This window comes from Erithacus rubecula (genome assembly GCF_903797595.1).
Source record: "Erithacus rubecula genome assembly, chromosome: 11".
In the NCBI taxonomy this organism is placed as follows: Eukaryota; Metazoa; Chordata; class Aves; order Passeriformes; family Muscicapidae; genus Erithacus; species Erithacus rubecula.
Window position 1 is genome coordinate 16,042,303 of NC_136663.1, and position 22,089 is coordinate 16,064,391.

The 22,089-nt window shown below is 42.8% G+C and overlaps 1 protein-coding gene across 4 annotated transcripts in view; it reads left to right on the forward strand.

Moving 5' to 3' along the window:
* The window catches only part of DOCK10 (dedicator of cytokinesis 10), a 142,931-nt gene that overhangs the window by 118,341 nt on the left and 2,501 nt on the right, over positions 1 to 22,089 (forward strand). For 3 of the 4 annotated variants that reach the window (XM_079315255.1, XM_079315254.1, XM_079315257.1), the window contains exons 38-55: positions 683 to 730; positions 1,395 to 1,496; positions 2,353 to 2,477; positions 2,871 to 2,983; positions 3,681 to 3,818; positions 5,287 to 5,469; positions 6,004 to 6,114; positions 7,472 to 7,687; positions 8,372 to 8,429; positions 8,738 to 8,836; positions 10,400 to 10,506; positions 10,968 to 11,090; positions 11,837 to 11,950; positions 15,667 to 15,813; positions 16,097 to 16,307; positions 19,814 to 20,004; positions 20,258 to 20,358; positions 20,677 to 20,815. In XM_079315255.1, the coding sequence (XP_079171381.1) occupies positions 683 to 730; positions 1,395 to 1,496; positions 2,353 to 2,477; positions 2,871 to 2,983; positions 3,681 to 3,818; positions 5,287 to 5,469; positions 6,004 to 6,114; positions 7,472 to 7,687; positions 8,372 to 8,429; positions 8,738 to 8,836; positions 10,400 to 10,506; positions 10,968 to 11,090; positions 11,837 to 11,950; positions 15,667 to 15,813; positions 16,097 to 16,307; positions 19,814 to 20,004; positions 20,258 to 20,358; positions 20,677 to 20,815 (2,326 nt within the window). Of the gene's footprint in view, positions 1 to 682; positions 731 to 1,394; positions 1,497 to 2,352; positions 2,478 to 2,870; positions 2,984 to 3,680; positions 3,819 to 5,286; positions 5,470 to 6,003; positions 6,115 to 7,471; positions 7,688 to 8,371; positions 8,430 to 8,737; positions 8,837 to 10,399; positions 10,507 to 10,967; positions 11,091 to 11,836; positions 11,951 to 15,666; positions 15,814 to 16,096; positions 16,308 to 19,813; positions 20,005 to 20,257; positions 20,359 to 20,676; positions 20,865 to 22,089 lie in introns of those variants that run through there. The other variant, XM_079315256.1, reaches the window with a different exon arrangement.

The window sequence follows — 22,089 nt, forward strand, 5'->3', positions numbered from 1 at the left end:
GTTTGTCCACCTATTGGAATAGTCTGAAGTAGCTCTTGTATCTTAAATGATTTTGCTCTAGTCTTCCCAAATCATATTGAGACATTGTAAATATGATACATATCCTCCAATGTGTTGTAATTTCCATGAACAAGGGTCATAATGCTTTGGGTCTTCATCCTAAAAGAGATTTTCATATTAGTTTCACATTTGGGGTTGAGATTCTATTCTTCCCTTGAGAAAAATATTTAGCTCCTCAAAACTTCCCAGCCATAAGAAAAGTCACATAATGTAGGATGACCTGCTTTTCACATCCCCAGGGTGGTTTGCTCAATCCAATTTATGCATGACTGTACAATCCAGCAGGGAGCTGGTTTTGGAATTTCCTCACCATCTTGTTGAAATGTGAATTCTTTACCTTTAGCTGATGAAGAAGCAATGATTTTGCAGCCAGGTTTTTGGCAAAGACAAGCCATCTCACCAGGCAGGAATCTTGAATTGTGGAGGAAGAGAACATGGGTGTGCAAAGTGCTGCCACACCTCGTGTAGTATTAGTTCCCCAGGCTGGGTACTGCTTCATCCTCTTCTTTTTGCTTACTAGCAGGTGCATATGCAGTGGGTGTCAGTGAGGCACAAAGATTCAGCATTTTTCTGTAATTGCAAAGCCATTAATAGCCATAAAATGTGTTGTTTTATCTTTCAGGGTTTGTCTGCAAAATTTCAGATATCTAGGAAAACGCAATATTGTCAGGTAATTCTGTAGTTACAGACTCTGTGTTGCAGTATTTTACATCATTTATATTACATCATTTATTAGACTTAGATTAACAGTGTATCCATTAATTTTCTCTTTAAAGAATCTATTTGTGGAACTGAAGCTAATGTATGCTTCATTTTTTCTTTTATGCAAATGATGTTATTGTGATGTTCTGCATATCTGAGTATATACCTGCTATAAAGGATGAATTCCATGGTGTGATAACCATTATTGCATTTATAACCCAAAATACTGGGGCCATTCTTGACCATATTTCTGTGCATATGCCAAACAAGAGAACTCTGAACACTGTATTTCCATCCATGTCATGGAAAGAACAGTTTTAATGGGCATAGATAATTGTTTCACAGCAATAAAATAAAAAAATCTCCTGTCTCCCTGAAAAAATGTGAGATCATGTTCAACTGTGAAATGTGGAATGCACGCTTTGTCTCAACTGATGTTTCATTTTTAATTTTATGTTACTGCTGTGAACTCCTCTATATGTCATGTGGTGTCAGAATTAAAGGTCACCAGATGAACCAGTTGTTGCTCCATGACAGGTTTTGCCAGTCCTGCATTTACTCTTCAGGGACATGGCAAAATCAATGTCACGTTTCATAACAGATCAACACTTATTTTCTCTCTCTTTTAACAGGAAAATTGCAGCTGCTTTTAAGTTTGTCCAGGCCACCCAGAATAATGGAACTCTTAAAGGCTCAAACTCCTCTGGCCAGGCATCAGGGCTGCTCTCACAATGGTAATGGCACATTGAATTTTAACTATAAACCCTCAGCCTGGGCTGTCATCCTCCAGCCCTCACCTCTGTCACAGCTTTGAATGAAAAGAGGCTGACAAAACATATAACAAACTTCAGAGGCCCCAGAGCTTTAAACTGTAAAAAAGTTGAGTGTCTTTGGCTTGACTTATGAGCTGCAGGTTAGAGTTATTTAGGAAGTAATTCTGTCCTAGAATAATTTTATCGTTTAAATTTATGAAAATTGCATTTCTAAAACAAATAAACAGGAAGTGTATTTTTAAAAGTTGCCTGAATTTTGAGATGTTAAATCTTCCTGAATGTTGCACTAGTTACAAATCTAAAATCCTTTAAAAAATATAATAATCATTGATATTTTAATTGTAAGCATCTCATTACAAATTAATGATGTGTTTGTCAGCATCAAAGAGAATTAAAAGAACACATGAATATGCACACATGTATGTTTAATGTCATTGTCATCATTTCTTTCACCTCATAGAAACTGTATTATTTCTTTCTTGAACAGGATATTTTTTACTTATATTCTGAGCTTGCAGAACTTACCTCAGTTTTTCTTCACCCAAAGACAGTTTTCTAAATATCAGCCAATTATTTAAGCTGATTTTTTTTCATTGCTTAATGGAAGTTTTGTCCCCTGTGATTTCAAGAAATCACAGCATATGTTTGTTTTGTCCACCTTGCTGACTTCCTTCATCTTTGTTTCTCTGATGAATTTGCATCATTTTGTTTAATTCAGCCATTGAGAAGCACTGCAGTAACTGACATGGAAAATTCTGAATAGACACAGTAGTTTATTCTTTTTTTTTCTGTTTTTAATGGTACCTTTCAATTGCAGGATGCATTCTGCTTCAAGTCACGATGCCCACAAGCACCACAGATCTCAAACATTACCAATAATCCGTGGCAAAAATGCACTTTCTAACCCCAAACTCTTGCAGATGATAGACAGTAGCACTGCAAGTAAGTACAGAAATTATTTACTTCCTTCTGGAATTCTGAGATTTAGATTAGGCTCTATACAGACCTTTTCTTGAGAGGAGGTTCTTAAAATTATGAGATTGGAGTCTTCTATCCCATTTCCCAATTAGGTTTCTTTCCTCCTTTGAGGATGAGCAGAAACAGTGAAAGAGTGTGCTCACATAACTGGTGCTGTTGGTGAGAGCTGAATCAAATATTCCCCCCCCCCCCGTTTCATCTCCTATAAGCAGTTTTCTTCAAAATACCACTTTGATTAAAAGTGCAGTTAAGACCCCATCTCTACTGTGATGAGACTTAAGGACCAGATTGCAGAATTAAATCATCTTTAATGACACTCAAGAGACTGTTTTTCATCTTTCTTTTTTTATGCTGCAGGCACCTCTAATGAAACAGACATTGTACAGTATGTAGACACAGAGGCAAACATTGCTACAGAAGTCTCCCTCACAATCCTTGACCTGTTGTGTCTTTACACTCTGAATCACCAGGTATGTTTTGCTGGTTTTCTTTTCTGCTTGAACTAGTGGGACATGGGGTGAAAGGAAGGCTGGGGGGAGCAGGCACACAGAAAACTTGAGGATGTCCAAGATAGCAGGATAGGGAAATAAGACATGCCAGTCCTCAGTGATGGTCTTTTAGAAGGGAATTGGTTCATAGTACCCAAACTGAATAAAACGAGGTGGAAGAGGAACATTCTACAGATCCAGGGCTGTGCACAACCCTGCTCTACTTGGAAGTGTCTTGTATCTAGTGTTACATCACCTTTTCTCAATCATGCTTATCCCACTAGATTTCAGAGATTTTCGATAACTGATTTCCAAACTGCTTATTGTCTATGTCTGCAAGTCAGGTGAATCCTTTTCCTCATTAAAAATTGCTCAGATTGCTTCAACAAGCCCAGATGACTTGCTCAAAGTCTCACAGCCACAATACAGCAAGCAGCTCCTTTTACATTTTGGTGCTCCCTCTCTGTCACCCTAACCCATAAATACAGTGTATACAATCCATGAGTAGCACAGGCACAGCAAAGTGCTTTCCTTGCAAGAGTCTGCAGCAAGCTGGGAAAGCACCATCTGCAGAAATTTTACATAGAACAAAGCACCTCTCTAGGAGCACTCTGAGGTAATCTCTCTGTTTATTCACTTAAATAACCACAATGTCCTGTCTTGTCTGTGAACTTTTCAGAGGCAGCTCCAGCAATCTGATTGCCAGAATGTGTTGATGAAGAAAGTCTTTGACACGCACATGCTCTTTTTGCAAATCAACCAGTCAGCAGCAGCTCTCAAACACGTCTTTGCTGCTCTACGGCTGTTTGTGGGCAAGGTAACTCTGGGTTTATTTTCTTAGTCATGCCCATCAATGTGTTACAGCAGCTACAGCTTGGGGACAATTGGACACTTGGCAGGAGTTCTGAACTTACTCTATTAATGTACTCATTCCTGGCAAAGATGGTCTGATTTATTGCTGATTAAAAGAAGTTCACAATGTCTGAAAAAACAGTTCTGTTTTGAAATTGAAAAATTTACTGAGAAGGGGAAAGTTTTAATGTAAGTAGACAAGTGATATCCAGCTCTGTGGTGTATCCTTTACTTTCCTGCTTTTACCACCTATGGAAGAAACCTTGAAACCCTAGAGGTCCATGGTCTTTGTGGCAGATACCTGGTTTGCAGAATCCAGCAGTGAATGATTACTGCTGTCCCCAGAGGAACCAGCAGGAGAGTATTCCATACACTTCACCCCACTAATACAGTTTTACAAATACCTGGTTTTAAACATAGGAAACAATATGGTTATGTGTCAAACTGTTTCTTTGCTTGCATTGCACTTGTGTAGATTGTCATAGGCAATTAGGGACTCGGTGCCCTCTGCAAAGACTGCACAATTTCCAAGTCACAGGCTTAAAATGAGATCTTCTGAAAACCAACCAGAATGTAGCACTCACATAACAATTGCTCTGGGGAAGTGGGAATAAGCAGAGTTGGCCTTGGTTCCTAAATGTTTCTATGAAACACAAGAGTGTAGCTGAGTTTACAGCATGTGGCCTCCCTCTGGTTGTCTCAGGGGAAAGGAGGAAATCATGCTTCTCCCAGTAGTGCAGCTTGAGGACATGGGGGAAATATGAAGTAAACCATCCACAGATGGCTTTAAATGACATACCAGACATTGGGAATGGAAGAACTATATGTGATGGGGAGAATGAATAAATACCCAGAATTGCCCTTCTCATTTTTCCTGTAGCTTTTGGGATTGAATTCTCCTTCCATAGTTCTGTGGGAGCAGGGATCTGTTCTCCAGTAATTGAGATCTATAGCCCATGTGTACATTTCCCCCTCTCCTCCCTCAGTCTTGTATTACATTCACCCTGCTGGTAGCAGTGGGTATGGTTTGGAGAGCCCTTCTCTGTTGTCTCCTGCTCTTCCAACCCTTGACCTTTGGAAGTTCACTGACCCTTCTACTCAAAGTATTTTCCTTCTGCTGTACAGCTTTTATAACCATGCAGAGCTCCCACAGCTTTTCCTGGTTAGCTGTCATGCATTCTTTGCAGATTCCTTGCTGTGTGCCAGCTGCTCTCTGGGCTTCCTAGAGGCCAGTTTAATGGCATACAGTGCTTGTATGGAAATCTGAATATAGTTTTTAATTTTAATTTGCTTGTGGGATTATATTTAGTTTTAAACCCTGGTATGAATAACTGTGGGAGTTACTGAAAGGTTAAGAAAAAATTGTTAACTTAGAAGAACTGCACCAAGACCTGAGAGTAGTATTGAACATATTCACACTTTTTTTTCTATAGTTCCCATCAGCATTCTTCCAAGGACAAGCAGATCTTTGTGGTTCCCTCTGCTATGAAATCCTGAAGTGCTGTAACCATAGGTCACGTTCAACTCAGACAGAAGCATCTGCTCTTCTTTATTTTTTCATGAGGAAGAACTTTGAATTTAACAAGCAGAAATCAATAGTCAGGTCCCATCTACAGGTAAGTGAAGTATGAGATCATCAATATTTAACTGATGTGCATTAGTTTTTATCCTTATTATTTTTATGCATTGCAGCAAGACAATCCTTTTGCAGTCCTCAGACAGGCAATTCTCTGTGGCAGTTTGATTTTCCTGCCAAGTCTGAAGTTGGCCTGGATTCTCTGCTGTTCTTGGGCTGCTCAGCTCTGTTCCAGGGAGAGACAACAGCTGTGAAAGTATCTGCATTGTCAGATTAATGACTATTCTTGACTCGCACGTTGCTTACAGCAGTTGGAGCACAGCTGATGAAGGAACTAAACAGAATCTGACAGTACAGGAACAGACATGTAAAGTCCAGTAGTAACATATTTACAGTGCAAAATGTGAGCAGCTACAAAATTTTGAAAGATTACCTTTGTACACGTTACCCACATAAGACAGGTATGAAATTACACTAGCCTGGTACATCAAGTCATACTAAAATAGGGGTTAAAAACTCTTCTGCAGCTCTGATTCCTTTGCTAATTGCATCCTGTGTTTGCTCCCCTGTGCAGCTCATCAAGGCAGTGAGCCAGCTGATAGCGGATGCGGGGATTGGCGGGTCTCGATTTCAGCATTCACTCGCAATTATAAATAATTTTGCTAATGGAGACAAGCAGATGAAAGTAAGAAACATTTTTTTGTCAATCACTAGCTCTTGCAAAAGGTCAACAATTTCACAGGAGCAAGTGTTTCAGTAAATAAAATTGCTGGCTCTATTAGCCAGTGATTTATACATTCACAGTGTGCCTTTCTCAGGCAGTCTGAAGTTCAAGAAGGTGTTTGTGACTCAGAAGCTCAATAACTGTAAATAACTTTTAAACAAAAATATTTTTATTTGGAAAGTGTATTATTTGTTATTTATTGCTTATTTTGTTCATTTGCCTCATGTCAGAGGTCACACATTGGGACTAATGGAACATAATTGCAGTTAACAAACAATTTTTAGTGTACAATTACTCCCTTTGTTCAGTAAATGAGTAGCAAAAACAGGCACAACAGTTGGGTTTTGTAAAACCTTGCTAACTCACTGAAAGTATACTTTAGATGAGTTACCACTGCTAGCATAGTCATTGTCTGTACTAAAATTGTTACAAAAAGATTCTGGTCTTAAATTTTTACAATTCTTGTCCAAACATGTGTCAATGTGAATTTTCAGTTTTATACTTTGGAGGTTTTGTCCTTTTCTGAAGGTGATTTTAGGGTATCTCCACTGAGATTAATAGTAAAATTAGCATAAGAAAATTGGTAGATAAGTAGCAGAAGTAATTTGATGTTATCTAATAGGATGTCATTACAATTCTACTTGTTTTTGAAGTCCAGCTTTGATTTCACAGCACTGCAGTCAGTCACACTGCTTCTGTGACTTGCTCATCTCTGTGTGACATAGAGGAGGGAGTATTTAATTTCATTTACTTTTTCTCAATGTTTTGCTTTTAAACAAAGCAAAGGATGGAAATAAGTCTGAAAACAAATGTATTTCACTGCTTATCTGAAAAACTGGAGAGCTGAGCTAAATATGTTGAGAACAGCTGGTGTGAGTAATATAAGGACTCTGTTTTAATCTAGCACAGTATGAGAAGGTCAGGAGCCAGACTTGTGCTTTATTCCCATGGTGAGACATGCTGGCAGTGTAGTTAAGCAGGACTATCTATAGCACACGGTGCTGTTGCTCAGAGGAAAGTGTGCAAGGATCCAGTTCTGGACCCAGTAAGCAATTGAGGAGCACCTGTTCCAGCTCCCTGACTTCAGCAGAGCTGTTGCCCATGGGCAGGGGAGCAGGTGACTGACTTGGGCCATCTGGTAGCGCTGTGACACATCAGGGGAAAACATCCAGGGTTTGTGGCACTGTGACTGCTCCAAAGCCTGCCCAGCTGGGGAAGGGGATGGAGGTCCTCTGTAAGCAGAACTTGAGCTTGTTCAGGGGTGCAGCACACGGCTCTTTGGATGGTTTCAGTGATGCATCGCTTATCTTTCCCAAAGAACGTTAATTTCCCAGCAGAGGTGAAGGACCTGACCAAGCGCATCAGGACGGTTCTGATGGCCACAGCTCAGATGAAGGAGCATGAGAAGGACCCTGAGATGCTGGTGGATCTGCAGTACAGCCTAGCAAATTCCTATGCCAGCACACCCGAGTTACGCAGGACATGGCTCGAAAGCATGGCCAAGATTCACGCAAGGAACGGAGATTTATCAGAGGTAATGTGATAAGTGAACAGGAAATCCACTTGTCTGTAGGCTGAGCTATTCTGATGGAAAGGGCTTTGGAAGACCAACAACAGCAGTGAGTTAAGGGAATCATGCAGTCTCTCTCATACATTTGAAATCAGAGGAGTAGAGGTTTGAAAACACCTGGAGATGTGATATGCTCATCCCAGCTTGCCTGATCATGAGTACCTGATCCATGCTGGAGCCAGACTTGAACCTGTCTGACAGGGAAGCTGAGGGCAGTGTCACTTTGGCATCTCTGCTATAGGCACAGAAGCTGTGGTGTAGAGGAGGTTATGAGCAGTAAGTAGCTCGCATAAAGGATTTTCTTCTCCCCCACTACAGCTTAGGAGAGGAGCTTTGCTTGTAATGTGTTGTCATTTTCACCAAAGACTAAATGGGTGATAAAAAATTCCACTGCATAACCCGGAAATACCTTATTTGTTGAGTCATCTTAATGGTTTTCTTGAGAAAAATCTATGCATTTATATAAGACACCTTGTGAAATTTACACTTGAGTAGGATTTAATAATTTAATCCTTTATTTTCTTAGATTACTTTTGTCTTTGCTTTTCTGCCACATGGTTTGGCAGTGCTGAAAGTATATGCTCCTTACATGAATGCTGTGACTCAGGGTACTTTAACATATCCATGTATGCTGGTCTCTCATTACAGGCTGCTATGTGCTATATTCATATTGCTGCTCTCATTGCAGAGTACCTGAAGAGAAAAGGTAATATCAGTGTATTCAAAAACAACTGTGTATCTATAAATATTACTGTTCAAAATAATTTCCTTCTTTATATGTAAAGTATTCTTAAAGCATCTTGAATTCTTCCCAAATATTTTATTTTTAAATCTTCCATAAATGCTAGTCTTAGACTGGAAAGTGAACGTGTGTTTTGTGCAAAAGGTTTAATTAAATGTTTAGCAAGCTAGAGCTAATAGAGAATGCTTCACTTGTTAGTCTGTTGTTATTAAATATGCATGTATTAACACATACCGGTAGCAGTGTACTAATACCATCTTACAATGTCATAGGTTACTGGAAAATGGAAAAGATTTGTACCTCACGTATGCTCCTGGAAGATGCTCAAGGCTCTGATAGTAATGTGTTACTAACAACTCACAATGGAGGAAGTGAGTGATCTAACCGTGCCTGTTTGTGGGTCAAATAACCTGATTAGGAGAGCAAACTACTGTTTTCCAACTGATCTGGAAAAGTATCAACCAAATCAAAGCTGTTTCTAGTGCATGTTGAAGGCTGTTATAGAAAGCAATGTTGGAAACATCATGAGTTCCTTTCCTGATGCTCTGTGGCTGGTCTGATGGATTGCTCAGAATGCCTCTGGTTATGGGCTTTTGCAGCAGGAAAATCCCTCTTGGGTCAATTGGTGTTTAGCATGCAAATCCATGTCCAGTTCCTTGGCTATCCAAAGCTGGGAGGGCAGGGGGATGGCTTTAATATCTGGTTATCCATATGTAACTTAGTATAGATAAAGGAGTTTTTTTAATCTGTTATACTTATTTTAAAAATGAATTACAGGCTTATATTTTTTTAATGTTTCTATGCCAATGGTTATTTAGTTAATGAAATCTGTATTTCATGGTAATTCTCAGCATGATATATGTTAGCAATTTCCACAAAGAGCAATTTCCAAGGTCAAGGGCAAATATCTGGGAAAGAGAAAACAGTTTTGGAAAGACTATAGTCCTTCAGTACATTTGGAAGTGTCTGTGGACAAGATGAAAAAATGCATCCTTTGAGAAGGAAGCTTTCTGGGAAGAGCAATAGTTTTCAGACAGTTCAGTGGTAAAAAACTTTGCCTGAATAAAGATTATTGTAGCTAGAGTGATGAAATTGGGAGATTTTAAATCTGTACTTAAATGGTTTTCAAAACTTGAGAGAGAGAATGGAGGCTCCCATCTCAGTGTGTATGGGTTAGTTTTTTTAATTGGGCCATTGTAGCATTTTACTTCTTTTAAATGAAGCATGAGCCTTGCCAGGAGTTTGTCACCTCTCTCATCAGCTTTATCTTCTCCACTCCAGAGCAGCAGTAAAATCCTTGCAAGGCAGACCCTTCCTGATCTGTAAAGTGTCATGCCTGTGCAAGTTGTTTCTGCTGCAGCCATGGCACTAAGGCCTCAGCTTAGCAAATACTCAATTTAAGTCAGTTTTATTCCTTATGAGCCTTCCTATCCACAGCTGCTGCCACCAGCCAGAGCTTTCTGCAAGGCAGTGCCTTGGCTGGGGCAGCACTGGCCACCTCCAGCATGGCCTGGAGCTACCTCCCCTGGGCTGTGCAGTGCTGGGGGACTGTGCCCTGACAGGTGAGACACATGCAGGTTCCCCAGGTGTGTCACCTCAGCCTGTGAGGGTCATTCCTGTGCACAAAGGAGTGTGGCACCTGAAGCTTTGCAAGGACTGACAGCACTTAAAGCTCAGGAACCAAAATGCCAGAGAGAGGAATAACACTGCACCAGGAAAATGCTACAGTTCCCCTTTGCCTAGAGAAGTGAATTTGTATCATTGAGGAAAATGTGAAATAGTCACATAAACTCAGTCAGTACCATTTGTGCTTTTCATTATTTGGGCTGTGAAAGAAATTAACTCATCAGCTCTGTTTTAATGATATCCAGTAACTTTGTGAAGTGTCTGGTCATTCAGTCATTAATAGCCTTTCTTATGACTTGCACTTCAAGGCTTATTTTCCATGGGATGGCCTGCTTTTCTGAGCATTACCCCCAACATTAAAGAAGAAGGTGCTATGAAGGAAGACTCTGGGATGCAAGATACTCCCTATAATGAGGTCAGCAACATTAACATTTATATATCTGTTCTGTATTAAGTGTGTTATTTCTAGTGGAATCCTGTGCACATTGCAACAAATTACAGTGAGTGTACTCAGGCAATGTTAAAAGGCATGCAGCTTTTTTAGTGAAATGTCACAGCTGTTGCAGTGGTGTTTAGCTAAGGAGAACATAAAGTACCAGAAAAGTCAGGCAGGGTGAAGCCCATGAAGCAAACCCATATTTTTGCATGAGATGTCAACTATTCAAGTATGTTCATGTTGCTGTTATTTCAGGGGTTTTGTCTAAAGAAGAGCCAGATCACCAATACCTGATTAAACATTGTGCAATTGCAATAAACCTTAATGTAGAAGTTCCAGAATGAAAACGAAGTAGTAGATATGTGCTTTTGCTGCATTGCTATTAATTAAATGCCACCAGCTGTCAAGTCACTGAACTATTTGCATTTGTGAAATTGCAGAATATTCTTGTGGAACAGCTGGAGCTGTGTGTTGAGTACCTCTGGAAGTCTGAGAGATATGAGCTTATTGCTGAGGTTAACAAGCCTATCATTGCTGTTTTTGAAAAGCAGAGGGACTTTAAAGTAAGTGGATGTTTGGTTTGGGTCTTTTTAATTATCCTAAGGCAACAGTAAAGATCAAAACTTTTAGGGAGAAAAATGTGCTTTCTTTAAAAGGAATGTTTTATATCTTCCTGTTTGCAATTTTTCCTTTTAATGTTTTGTGCAGTGAGAAAATAAAAAAACCCTACCTCTTTTCAGCATCAATGCAACAGTAAATGTAAAAGGATTTCAAACAAGCCTCTTCTCTTTAGCCAATGGATGTGACTTTTTATGTGGGTTTTAAATCAAGAGCACATTTGCATTGCATTAAATTTAGAAAATGCTGATAAATTGTGCAATTTCTTCACCATTTCAGGCTTTCTTATTTACCTGGCTATTCCAATACATAATGGGATAGCCAGATGATAACCTCATTTACTGATTTTTCTGGGTTCAAATTGAAAGAGACAGAAAGTGGTAGGTAGCAATAAGCTGAAATTTTGGTTCTGTGTCCTGAGAAAGTGCTGTTTATTGTAACAGCACTTGGGTTCTCTGACCCCTTACTCTGTCAGCAGCAGTGTCTGGTGGTGGGATGGTGCTCTGTGACCCTGTGCACAAAACTCCTCAGAAGATGACAAACCTTTCGTGACCGCTAGCAAGGTTAATCTCTCCCTTAGCACGTATCTTTGCAAAGGTTTGGAGGGCAGGGCAGGGCTGTGCAGAGCTGTGTGCATTTCCCGAGTGCTGGCGTGCCCTCAGCTGCCCTCCCCGGCCCCTTTGTCCTGCAGAGACTCTCCGAGCTCTACTACGACATCCACCGCTCCTACCTGAAGGTGGCAGAAGTGGTGAACTCCGAGAAGCGTCTCTTCGGCCGCTACTACCGGGTGGCTTTCTACGGGCAGGTAACAACTCTGCTCCAGAGACTTCAGACCTGTTGTGACACAGCTCAGGGAAGCGCTTGGTAGGAATCACAGGGTAAAAGCTGCCTCCATGGGTCGGCTCCCAGCAGGATTTTGCTCAGGAGAGAGCACTCGTTGCCTCCGTGTAAATCACTGCTGTGGATTTAGTGGTGTGTTAGAGAACAGACTTCTGTGCCGGCTGTAGTTCTTGACTGCATAAAGCAAAGCTGAGACTGAGGCAGGGCAGGATTTTTCAAACTGCAACATAAATAGAATCAGATAAGGTATCTTTGATATATGGACTCTCCTCTAATAGATCTTAAAGCAGAGCAGTATGCAGTAGATGCTTTGTGTTTTTCACTGCCTCTGCCTTCTGCTTCCAGGCCACCTCCGATTCTGTGCAATGTACTGTAGAATAGCATTACTCCCTCTGCTGTGCTTCAGCACCCTTGAAGCATTATTTTGTGTTTTCTTCTACCAGAAACCAGTGTAGCAATCCAGCATGTTCCTTTTAGCCCTCGTTTTGGCAAGCATAAAATTTCCTGTGCTCTAAAATATAAAGTGTGTAAACAACAGATTGATGTGAATCATTCTGTTTGCTAATTAGATTTTAATGCAGAAATTTGCTCTTTTCTCCTTTTGATCTTATTCAAGGCTGTGGTAAGTCTAGTTCTGTTGCATGTTTTGTTTAATTCTCCTTACACATCCTTCATCCTTCCCTCAACTGTTACTTAACATTAATTTTCCTTTGCTCTTGATTCTTTGGTTCGTGGCAGATGAAGTAACATTGCTGCATTCATTGTTGCATCCTACAAACTAACTTGTGTTTGTTCAGTTTCCTGAATTACCGAGCTGTATCTGTCATCATGTTGTGTGTGCACTGTGGGGTCCAATGCTGCTTCATCTCATCCCAGTGGAAGTTCCTCCCAGCTTCACTGGCAGTGGGATTGGACCCTCTCTTCCTCTGTTGAAAGTCTTGGGGTAGCATTAATGCTGTTTGAATGGAAGCCTGCTTTCCTGGCCTGCCCAGCAGCTCCCAAGAGAAGAGCTGTTGTGTCAGCCTGAGTGGCACAGTGGTCACTGGAGCTCCCTGGGCAGGCTGTGGCCATGGCAGTCCCTTGTAGGAGCAAGCAAATGAGAATTCAGAGGGGAATGGCAGGTTGTGGCTCTCTGGGCAGATTAGCAAAGCTGAATTTGCCAAATTCAAGGAGGAAGTGATCTGCACCTGAGGAAGGGCAGAGTTTTCCTTATGGCCTTCCTCAAACTGGGAGCAGCACAGGACAAAGCAGGGCTCTCCTACTGCAGCCTCTGGCCAGCATTCTCCCACAGCCAGTGTGTCTCCCACTGGGCAATTTAGCTGCAGCACTTCTGCTGAACCAGGTCAGCATCTCTGTAACAGTGCAATGACTTTCCAGGTGCCAGTGCCACAAGGGCAACTTCATTTAAACAGCTTTAGTGCTCTAAAGGGTCTAACATTGTCATAGCTGTGTCTCCTCTGTTTGTTCCCCTAGTCGCTGGACTCTAAAGGCAGCAAGCACTGCATTCTCCTTACCCTTTGCAGGAGAGATGTGATGTGCCCTCTGTTCCCTAACTGAAAGAAAAGCTGCAGAGAAAGCAGATTAAAGAACAAAAGAATAATGTTAATGCTGGGAGGGAGAATTTTGGGGCTCCTTAGTGGAGAAAGATGATCTGCAGCTGCACCTGAAAACTGTTCTTCATGCAAAGGCAGAGACACTGTTTGGTTACTGCATTGCTGCAGGGACCCTGTGCAAGGATGGTTTGAATTAATGTGATCCTCAGGGAGGACACAGTCATCTGTTTTCACCAGCAAGTTTCATTTGCCAGCTCAGGGAGCCAGATCTCATGGCAGCTGTTGTTTTAGACTGCACATTCTGTTAGAGGCCTTTGGTGACAATATCTCATTGCACCCCCAAGTGACCACACTAGCCAGTGCATATGAGTTTGCTCACAGATGCATGCTTGAGAAGTCAGTATCTTTCTTGAATTAAGAGCCAAAAAAAAAAAATATTGTTAAATATATTGAATAGCTGGGAACTCATATTGTGCTGATAAGCAAAGACATTCAAGGCCTGTTTTTCAGAGCAGTGTCCTGTGAAGGTAGAGCTGAGGGCTTGTTCTACTGTGTGTACAAGAAGATGGAGAAGATGGAGGGCAGAGTTTCCTAGTGATCACAGTCACTCACTGTGGAGTGAGACACAGAAAGAACCATTAGATGCCAATTCTGGCAGGTCAAGCAGAAGGCTTTACCTCAACACCTTTCAACAAAGGGCAGAGAAGGGTCTGATGTGCCGTGAGCTCCAAGGCTGTGTCTGGAGGTGTGTGAGGATGAGGAAGGGCCTTATCACTTATCAGAACTCCCACAGTGACAGGCTTTGGTCTCTCAGAACATCAGAGCTCAGTATTCAGGAGGTCATCTGCCTTCCATCACCATCAGCTGCTCCCTGTAATAATTTTTATCTGTGAGGCTGTGTTGTCCTTACAGGACCAAACCAGCCAGGATGAAAATAATCCAGGGATATGCATTGATAATGTAACCTTGGCTGCTTAATATTTTAAAATCCTAAAATTGGAGGATATTTGGCTTCTGAAAAGTATTTAATCTTACTTTTAATAGTGTTTGCCAGACATATAGCATATGGCAGACATGATTATTTATAGCTCACAGTTAACTTCTGCTTGTCACTTGTCAGCTGAAATACTGTAGGGAATATGTACTTAAATGATGTCTCTTGCATTAGAGATAAGACTAAATCTGTTAGTGGTTTGCTTTCAGGTATTTTTTTTTAAAGTAAAACGATTAACAGAGATATCATCTCAATGTGCCATGCAGCATCAGCAGAGATTTGGCACTTCCATATAAACACTGTGTTTCAGCATGCAAACACACACAGAATCAGGGTTTAAGAGCATAAACTATTTTCTAGCTTGCTATGTGATTAATTTGGAAAACATGAGGGGTTTTGTTGGAAACACAGAATAGTAAGGGAAAGCAGATGTCTTTGGCAGAAACAGTTCAAAGCAGTATGTTTAAGTATGATTGTGTCAAATTAATGAAGTTTTCCCACATAAAGCAATTTTACTTTAGTGAAAATGAGATCAGAAACCAGATTATGATCCTGTAGATATTTTCTCAGTGTAATCAATAGGAAGTCAGTTGCCTACCCAGCTCAACAGATGTTTATAGGATGTCAACTTTAGAGCTCTAGATTTTTTCTCTAATTACCTGTGAAGTTCCTCATATGCCTATGGAACTGATAATGTTAAAAATCATGCAATGTTAGAAGGTCACTGAGACTGAAGAAGGTGCTGTCAGATGAGCTGCTGTTGCAGCTATTAGTTATTGGTTTCCAGTAATATCCACAGTACTCCTGACATGTCTAGTTTTTAATACATGAGGGTTTTTTCATCATACACACATCAGCATTTTAAAGAAAGCCCTATAACTCTTTAAGCAGCTCAGTTTCTTAAGTGAATGAATGTGTAGGGATCTTTTCCTGGGTAACTGGAGATTGCAGACCAATATAAACACTGACCTCTAGGCACATGTCCTTCTAGGAGTGGACAGAGGTAAGCTTTTAATTTAGGTGCTGGATGCTCTGGTGGGTACACAGGCAACCTTGATTCCTGATGTAAGCACCTCGTTTAGGTTTTGCCCTACCTGTTATGTTCACTGTACCCTTTTGTTTCTTTCCAAACAGGGCTTTTTTGAAGAAGAGGAAGGTAAAGAGTATATCTATAAAGAGCCCAAATTAACTGGCTTGTCTGAGATCTCTCAAAGGCTGATGAAACTTTACGCAGACAAGTTTGGGATCGATAACGTGAAGATCATCCAGGATTCAAACAAGGTATGAAAGATGTGGTGCTGCACAGGGAGAGAACTGAGTGCATGGTGCAAGAGGAGCAGGCAGGTGTTTGCTGCAGTGCAGATTGTTTTCTGTCTCATTTAGCTTTCATCCATTTTGCCGATGGTATAGTCAAAGGTCCCACTCTTCTTAGGGAGCTCTTTGTGTCCTTCCATGATCATTTAGAAGTCTGTTTTCATTGGTATGGCTATAAATAAATAATGTAATGGATGCCTTGGGAGCTCATCACCCTTAACATGATTTTATTCTGTTCGCTGTGCCACAGGTGAACCCCAAAGACCTGGACCCCAAATACGCCTACATCCAGGTGACCTATGTGACACCTTTCTTTGAGGAGAAGGAGGCGGAGGATCGAAGGACTGACTTTGAGATGCACCACAACATCAACCGCTTCGTGTTCGAGACGCCCTTCACGCTGTCGGGCAAGAAGCACGGCGGCGTGGAGGAGCAGTGCAAGCGGCGCACCATCCTCACCAGTACGTCTGGCCCTGCTCCGGCCCTGCTCCCATCCCTGCTCCAGCCCTGCTCCCGGCCCTGCTCCCATCCCTGCTCCCATCCCTGCTCCCGGCCCTGCTCCGGCCCTGCTCCCGGCCCTGCTCCTGCCCTGCTCCATCCCTGCTCCCATCCCTGCTCCCGGCCCTGCTCCCGGCCCTGCTCCGGCCCTGCTCCCGGCCCTGCTCCCGGCCCTGCTCCCGGCCCTGCTCCGGCCCTGCTCCCGGCCCTGCTCCCGGCCCTGCTCCGGCCCTGCTCCCGGCCCTGCTCCTGCCCTGCTCCATCCCTGCTCCCATCCCTGCTCCATCCCTGCTCCCATCCCTGCTCCCATCCCTGCTCCATCCCTGCTCCCATCCCTGCTCCATCCCTGCTCCCATCCCTGCTCCGGCCCTGCTCCCGGCCCTGCTCCCGGCCCTGCTCCCATCCCTGCTCCCGGCCCTGCTCCCGGCCCTGCTCCCATCCCTGCTCCATCCCTGCTCCCATCCCTGCTCCCATCCCTGCTCCAGCCCTGCTCCCGGCCCTGCTCCCGGCCCTGCTCCCGGCCCTGCTCCCGGCCCTGCTCCCGGCCCTGCTCCCATCCCTGCTCCAGCCCTGCTCCCATCCCTGCTCCCGGCCCTGCTCCCATCCCTGCTCCCGGCCCTGCTCCCGGCCCTGCTCCCATCCCTGCTCCAGCCCTGCTCCCATCCCTGCTCCAGCCCTGCTCCCATCCCTGCTCCCGGCCCTGCTCCCATCCCTGCTCCCGGCCCTGCTCCCGGCCCTGCTCCCGGCCCTGCTCCTGGCCCTGCTCCCGGCCCTGCTCCCGGCCCTGCTCCCGGCCCTGCTCCCGGCCCTGCTCCCGGCCCTGCTCCCGGCCCTGCTCCCGGCCCTGCTCCCATCCCTGCTCCCGGCCCTGCTCCCATCCCTGCTCCCATCCCTGCTCCCGGCCCTGCTCCCGGCCCTGCTCCCATCCCTGCTCCCGGCCCTGCTCCCATCCCTGCTCCCATCCCTGCTCCCATCCCTGCTCCCATCCCGGCTCCAGCCCAGCCCAGAGGGGCAGCTTGGCTGCCACGTGTCCCTCACTCAGTTGGGCACAATGGTAACTCGGCTTTTCACTGGGTCCTGTGCTTCCTTACACACCTGCTGACCATCTCAGGGATAGTTATTTCCATTCAGCTGCTTTATTTTCCCTTATAATTGACATCTTAACTGTTCTTGCAGTGATGTAACTTGGGAGTGGTTCTGCTGGAGGCAGCTTAGCACTCAGAACCATTTTCTTTTAATAATAATTCAAAGAAAAAGCCAATAGAATGTCTGTTCTGCTAAGAGTAAAACTTGCAGACAGAAATTTTTGTTCAAAATGGGAGTAAGGTACACTATATAGAATTTTTTTTAAGCTAGAGGTAAGATTTCAATCAGTGTTTTAAGGCAGGAATGTCAGGAGCACTAGATATGTCTTAATGAGTCATATTAAACTGAAGTTTTTAGCTCCTTATCATGTTTGAAATCTCTTTTTAAAGGCCTCCTTTGTGAGACTAGTAGCTGCTGAAACTTGACATGTCTGAATTTTGATGTATGAGGAACTGTCTGAGATGGAGGCATTGTTCTCATGGGCAGCTGTGGGCAGAGAGGCTGATGTTCACAGCAAAGGCTCCCAAGTGACACAAAATCCAGTTCCCTACCAACTTCAGTGCCTCTGCCTCCCCCAAAGGACAAAGGGAACAAAACTACTTACAGTGCAAGCACAGTCACCTAAAAGTTCTCTTCTGGCAAGTCAGGAAGGAGGCACTGATGTCTGAGGGTGTCATGTTACATGACACAGATTTGCTTGTAATAAGAAGAAAGAAGGAATAGCTTGTGTGTGGTTTTTTTAAGTGCTTCTGCAGCAGTAGGTGTTTTGAGATATGTATTGAAGCAGGTAGTTTCACTGACTTGAAAGGGCAGCTGTTATGGTCTGTTTGGTAAAAACAGAGGGCTGTTATTCTGGCAGGATATTTTCCCTGGGTTATTACATGCTGTCATCAGCTCCCACTGCTCTCAGCCCTGCTCTATCTTTGGCATTCAGTGAGAATTTGATGACCTCCTCTTCTCCCCTGCTTTTCCCTTTGGCACCTACCTTACCTCAGTGCTTTTCACTAAAGGAAACATTATTTTCCTCTCTCTTTTTTTCTTCACTCCTATTTGATAAAGTCATGTGCTTTCATTTGTTTCCTGTGTAAATTTAAGTGGTTTTAGTTTGAGGAGGAAGGAAGGTGTCTGCTGTGACTGGAGGAGTGAAGTCAGTTGTGCCTGGGTGGCTGGAGTGGCACCTGCAGTGGATCTCTGCTCCAGAGCCTGCTGGGCAGAGGGCAAGTGCAGCTGGCTGCAGTCCTTGGTTCATGGCTCTCTGCCATGCCTGGCTCGTGCTTCCAGCTCTGGAAGTCCTTCGTTTCCTGTTCTCCAGTGAGACAGACACACTGTAAACTGGAGTTATTTAGGTCTGAACTGACTGGAAGCAGATGCTTAATGGAGAAGGACATGCATGGAGTTTGGGAGACCTTCCAAAGCATGTAGGGCAATCAGAAGTGTTAGCTCAGATCAGACTTAATGCACCATTACAATACCTTTGCTAAACTCCCTAAGATCCATGAAAGGCCTTGACTGAAAGAGTTTTAAAGGTGAATAATTCCTCTGTCAGGTCCCATAGCAGTATTTAGGTTGAATGTTAAAAGTACCTTTTCATTTCTTTAAGGATGTTTTAATAATAGGTTCATCTGCAGGTGAGGTGAGTGTGCTGGTTTAACCTCAGCTGGCAGCTAAGCCCCATGCAGCTACTCACTCAATGAGCATCCTCTAGTGGGATGGGGAAAATCAGAAGTGTAAATGTGAAAAAACTCACAGGCTGAGATAAAGACAGTTTAATAGGTAAAGCAGAAGCTGCACAAACAAGCTGAGCAAAACCAGGGGTTCATTTGCTGCTTCCCTGGGAAGGCAGGTAAAAGTAATTCCAAGAAAGCAGTGCTCTATCACATGTAGCAGTGTCCTGGGAAGACAAACACCACACCCTGTACCAGCTATTGTGATGAAAATTAACTTTATCCCAGCCAACACCAGCACAATGAATGATTCCCAGTTCAGCTTCTGCCTCTAACCTGAAGTATGTTTGATGTGATGGTTTGAGCTGTGTTCTTTGAGCTGTGCACTAAGTTCAGTGTGGACTTATAATTTGATGCCTTAACTCAGAAGAAGAAATTTGTGGATTCTAAAATCTGAGCACTGAGTGGTTTTTGCCACGTGCATGGGGCAGAGCTTGCTGTCAAACACCCATGAGTTCAAAAGGAAATGTTCTTCCAGTGCCACGTACATCAGAATTCAGTTTGGACCTGCTGTGTCACTTCTACTCATTCAGTGATTAAAATTTTTATGGGTAGATAAAGAGATTGACAAAGTCAAAAGTTAATACTTTGACTGAATTGTTTTGCTTTCCTAAGTGTTGTTGGGTGAGTTCTCTGATCCATTTCTCTCTCTCGAGTAGCCAGTCACCTGTTTCCCTACGTGAAGAAGCGGATTCAGGTCATAAGCCAAACCAGCACAGAGCTGAACCCCATCGAGGTGGCCATTGATGAGATGTCCAAAAAGGTCTCAGAGCTCAATCAGCTTTGCACAATGGAAGAAGTGGACATGATCCGACTGCAGCTCAAGCTCCAAGGAAGTGTCAGTGTCAAGGTAATGACACTGCTGCCTTTATTCTCCTTTTTTATAATGCATCTACCTAAATTTTTATTCTGATTTTCATCATTCCAGATATTTTTTTGTCTTTGGCATATCTTGTATTATATTACTGTTAGATTCCACACTAAACTAAGGAATGGAAAGTCTTCCACTGGCATTGATGACTGCTGATTTTAAAGGCTAATTTAAAGAAACAATAAGGAATGGCTTAAGTTCTCTTGTCTAAGCTGTGTATTTTTTTACCCAGGTAAATGCTGGACCAATGGCCTATGCTCGAGCTTTTCTTGAAGAGACAAATGCTAAGAGATATCCTGATAATCAAGTCAAGCTTCTGAAGGAAATCTTCAGGTAAACATTAATTTTAGGCTTTTCACCCCCCACATAGAACACTCTGCATGGCACAAGCAGGTGAGGCATGAAATCAGGCTGATTTGAACCAGCCTAATTTACATCTGCATTTCCCCTATCTTACAATGTTTACTGCAGTTCTGGGCTACCCTGGTAGAATACATTCCTTTTGATCTGAGAATGACTTCTGAAATTCCCTTCTAACAAGGTGCAATTTGCAAGGGGGAGCAGAGACAGCACTGTGTGTGTAGATGTAGGTAAGTTTTTTTCATTACTACAAAACTTGTTTCATTGTTTCTTGTGTTTTGGTGCTTGCAGGCAATTTGCTGAAGCCTGTGGACATGCCCTGGATGTCAATGAACGCCTTATTAAGGAGGATCAATTTGAGTATCAGGGGGAGATGAAGTCTCATTACAAGGATATGCTCAGCGAGCTCTCTGTAGTTATGAATGAACAGGTCAGAACATCTGTTTTGGTGCTGGTTGGGCTCAGTGAGGGTGCCTAATTGTGTCTTCTTGTGACAAATGAAGCTGTAGAGCAAAACTGCAATAGTGACTGAGAAAACAGTTTGGGGTTTTTTTTCAGTTTTGGGTTTTGTTTCTTCCCTGTTTAATTTGGGGTTTTTTTTGTTTTTTGGTTTTTTTTAATAGAAGTATATTCTATATAGCAAATATGGTCCAACAAAGATCTGTTTTCTGGTTGCCTTGCCACATATTGAAAAGCTGAATGTTTGTGAGGCTAAATGCTGACTGGGGTTTAGAGGCATAGAAAGATAGTCAGTCTAAACTAGTGCTTTATGCTTTGCTTGCTTTGTCCTATAGCTGTGATGTATTTAATTAAAACAGTAAATTGCTATTTAAGATGTAGCTTATAACCACAGGAGGTATCTTTATTGTTTCTATTTATATTCAGCTTTCAGAGAAAGTTATTTTTCAAGGGCTTTTTATGCTTGAGTACACTGTCAAAATAGATGCCATGTATTTTAGCAGCTTCAGAAGGATGAGCATGCATGGATAAAATCTCAAAATTCTGAACTGGACTCCAGTGCAGCTCTTCTACTGCTGTCCAGGCAGATTTTTTTCATATTTTCTGTCTCAATTAAACATTGAGCAATTTGTATACTGAAGTGCTAATTAAACCATGTTTAATTATCGTTCTGCATGCTTATGGGCAGGCTACCTTGGACTGGATCTGATAAATAGTTCTCTCTATCAGTTGTGCTGCATTTCCAGGTGCCTGTAGCATCTGAAAGCACTGATGGAGTAGAGTCACTTGGTTTGACCACTGGTATCAGTGGTGGCATCTCACAGAAGTGCCTAACTGGCTTTCCATCACCCCATGCTGTATTGTTCATCTTCACATATGAGGAGAATAAGGACTGACCTGAATGTTTTGCCCATTGCTGTGCTTATGTATTGTGGCACTGAGTGAGGTTTTCCTTGGGTGTAAATCTGATTGCCTGGAGGCCTGGTGCCTGCAGGTGGGGGTCAAGCTCAGGGTGGCTGCAGTTCTGGGAGCTGTGCTCCTCTCCTCTTCAGGTGTATAAAGATTTGTGAACCTCAAGCATTCCAGTGATTTTATCATAACTAGTTTTACCACTGTTTGGTTCAGTATGTAAGTGTTAAGGGAATTATTTGTTAATCAATATTCACTCATCTCACATGGATGTTATTTTGACCATCTAGTCAGTGTGCACAGACAATACCATGTGTCTTGTGTGAACCAGTGTTT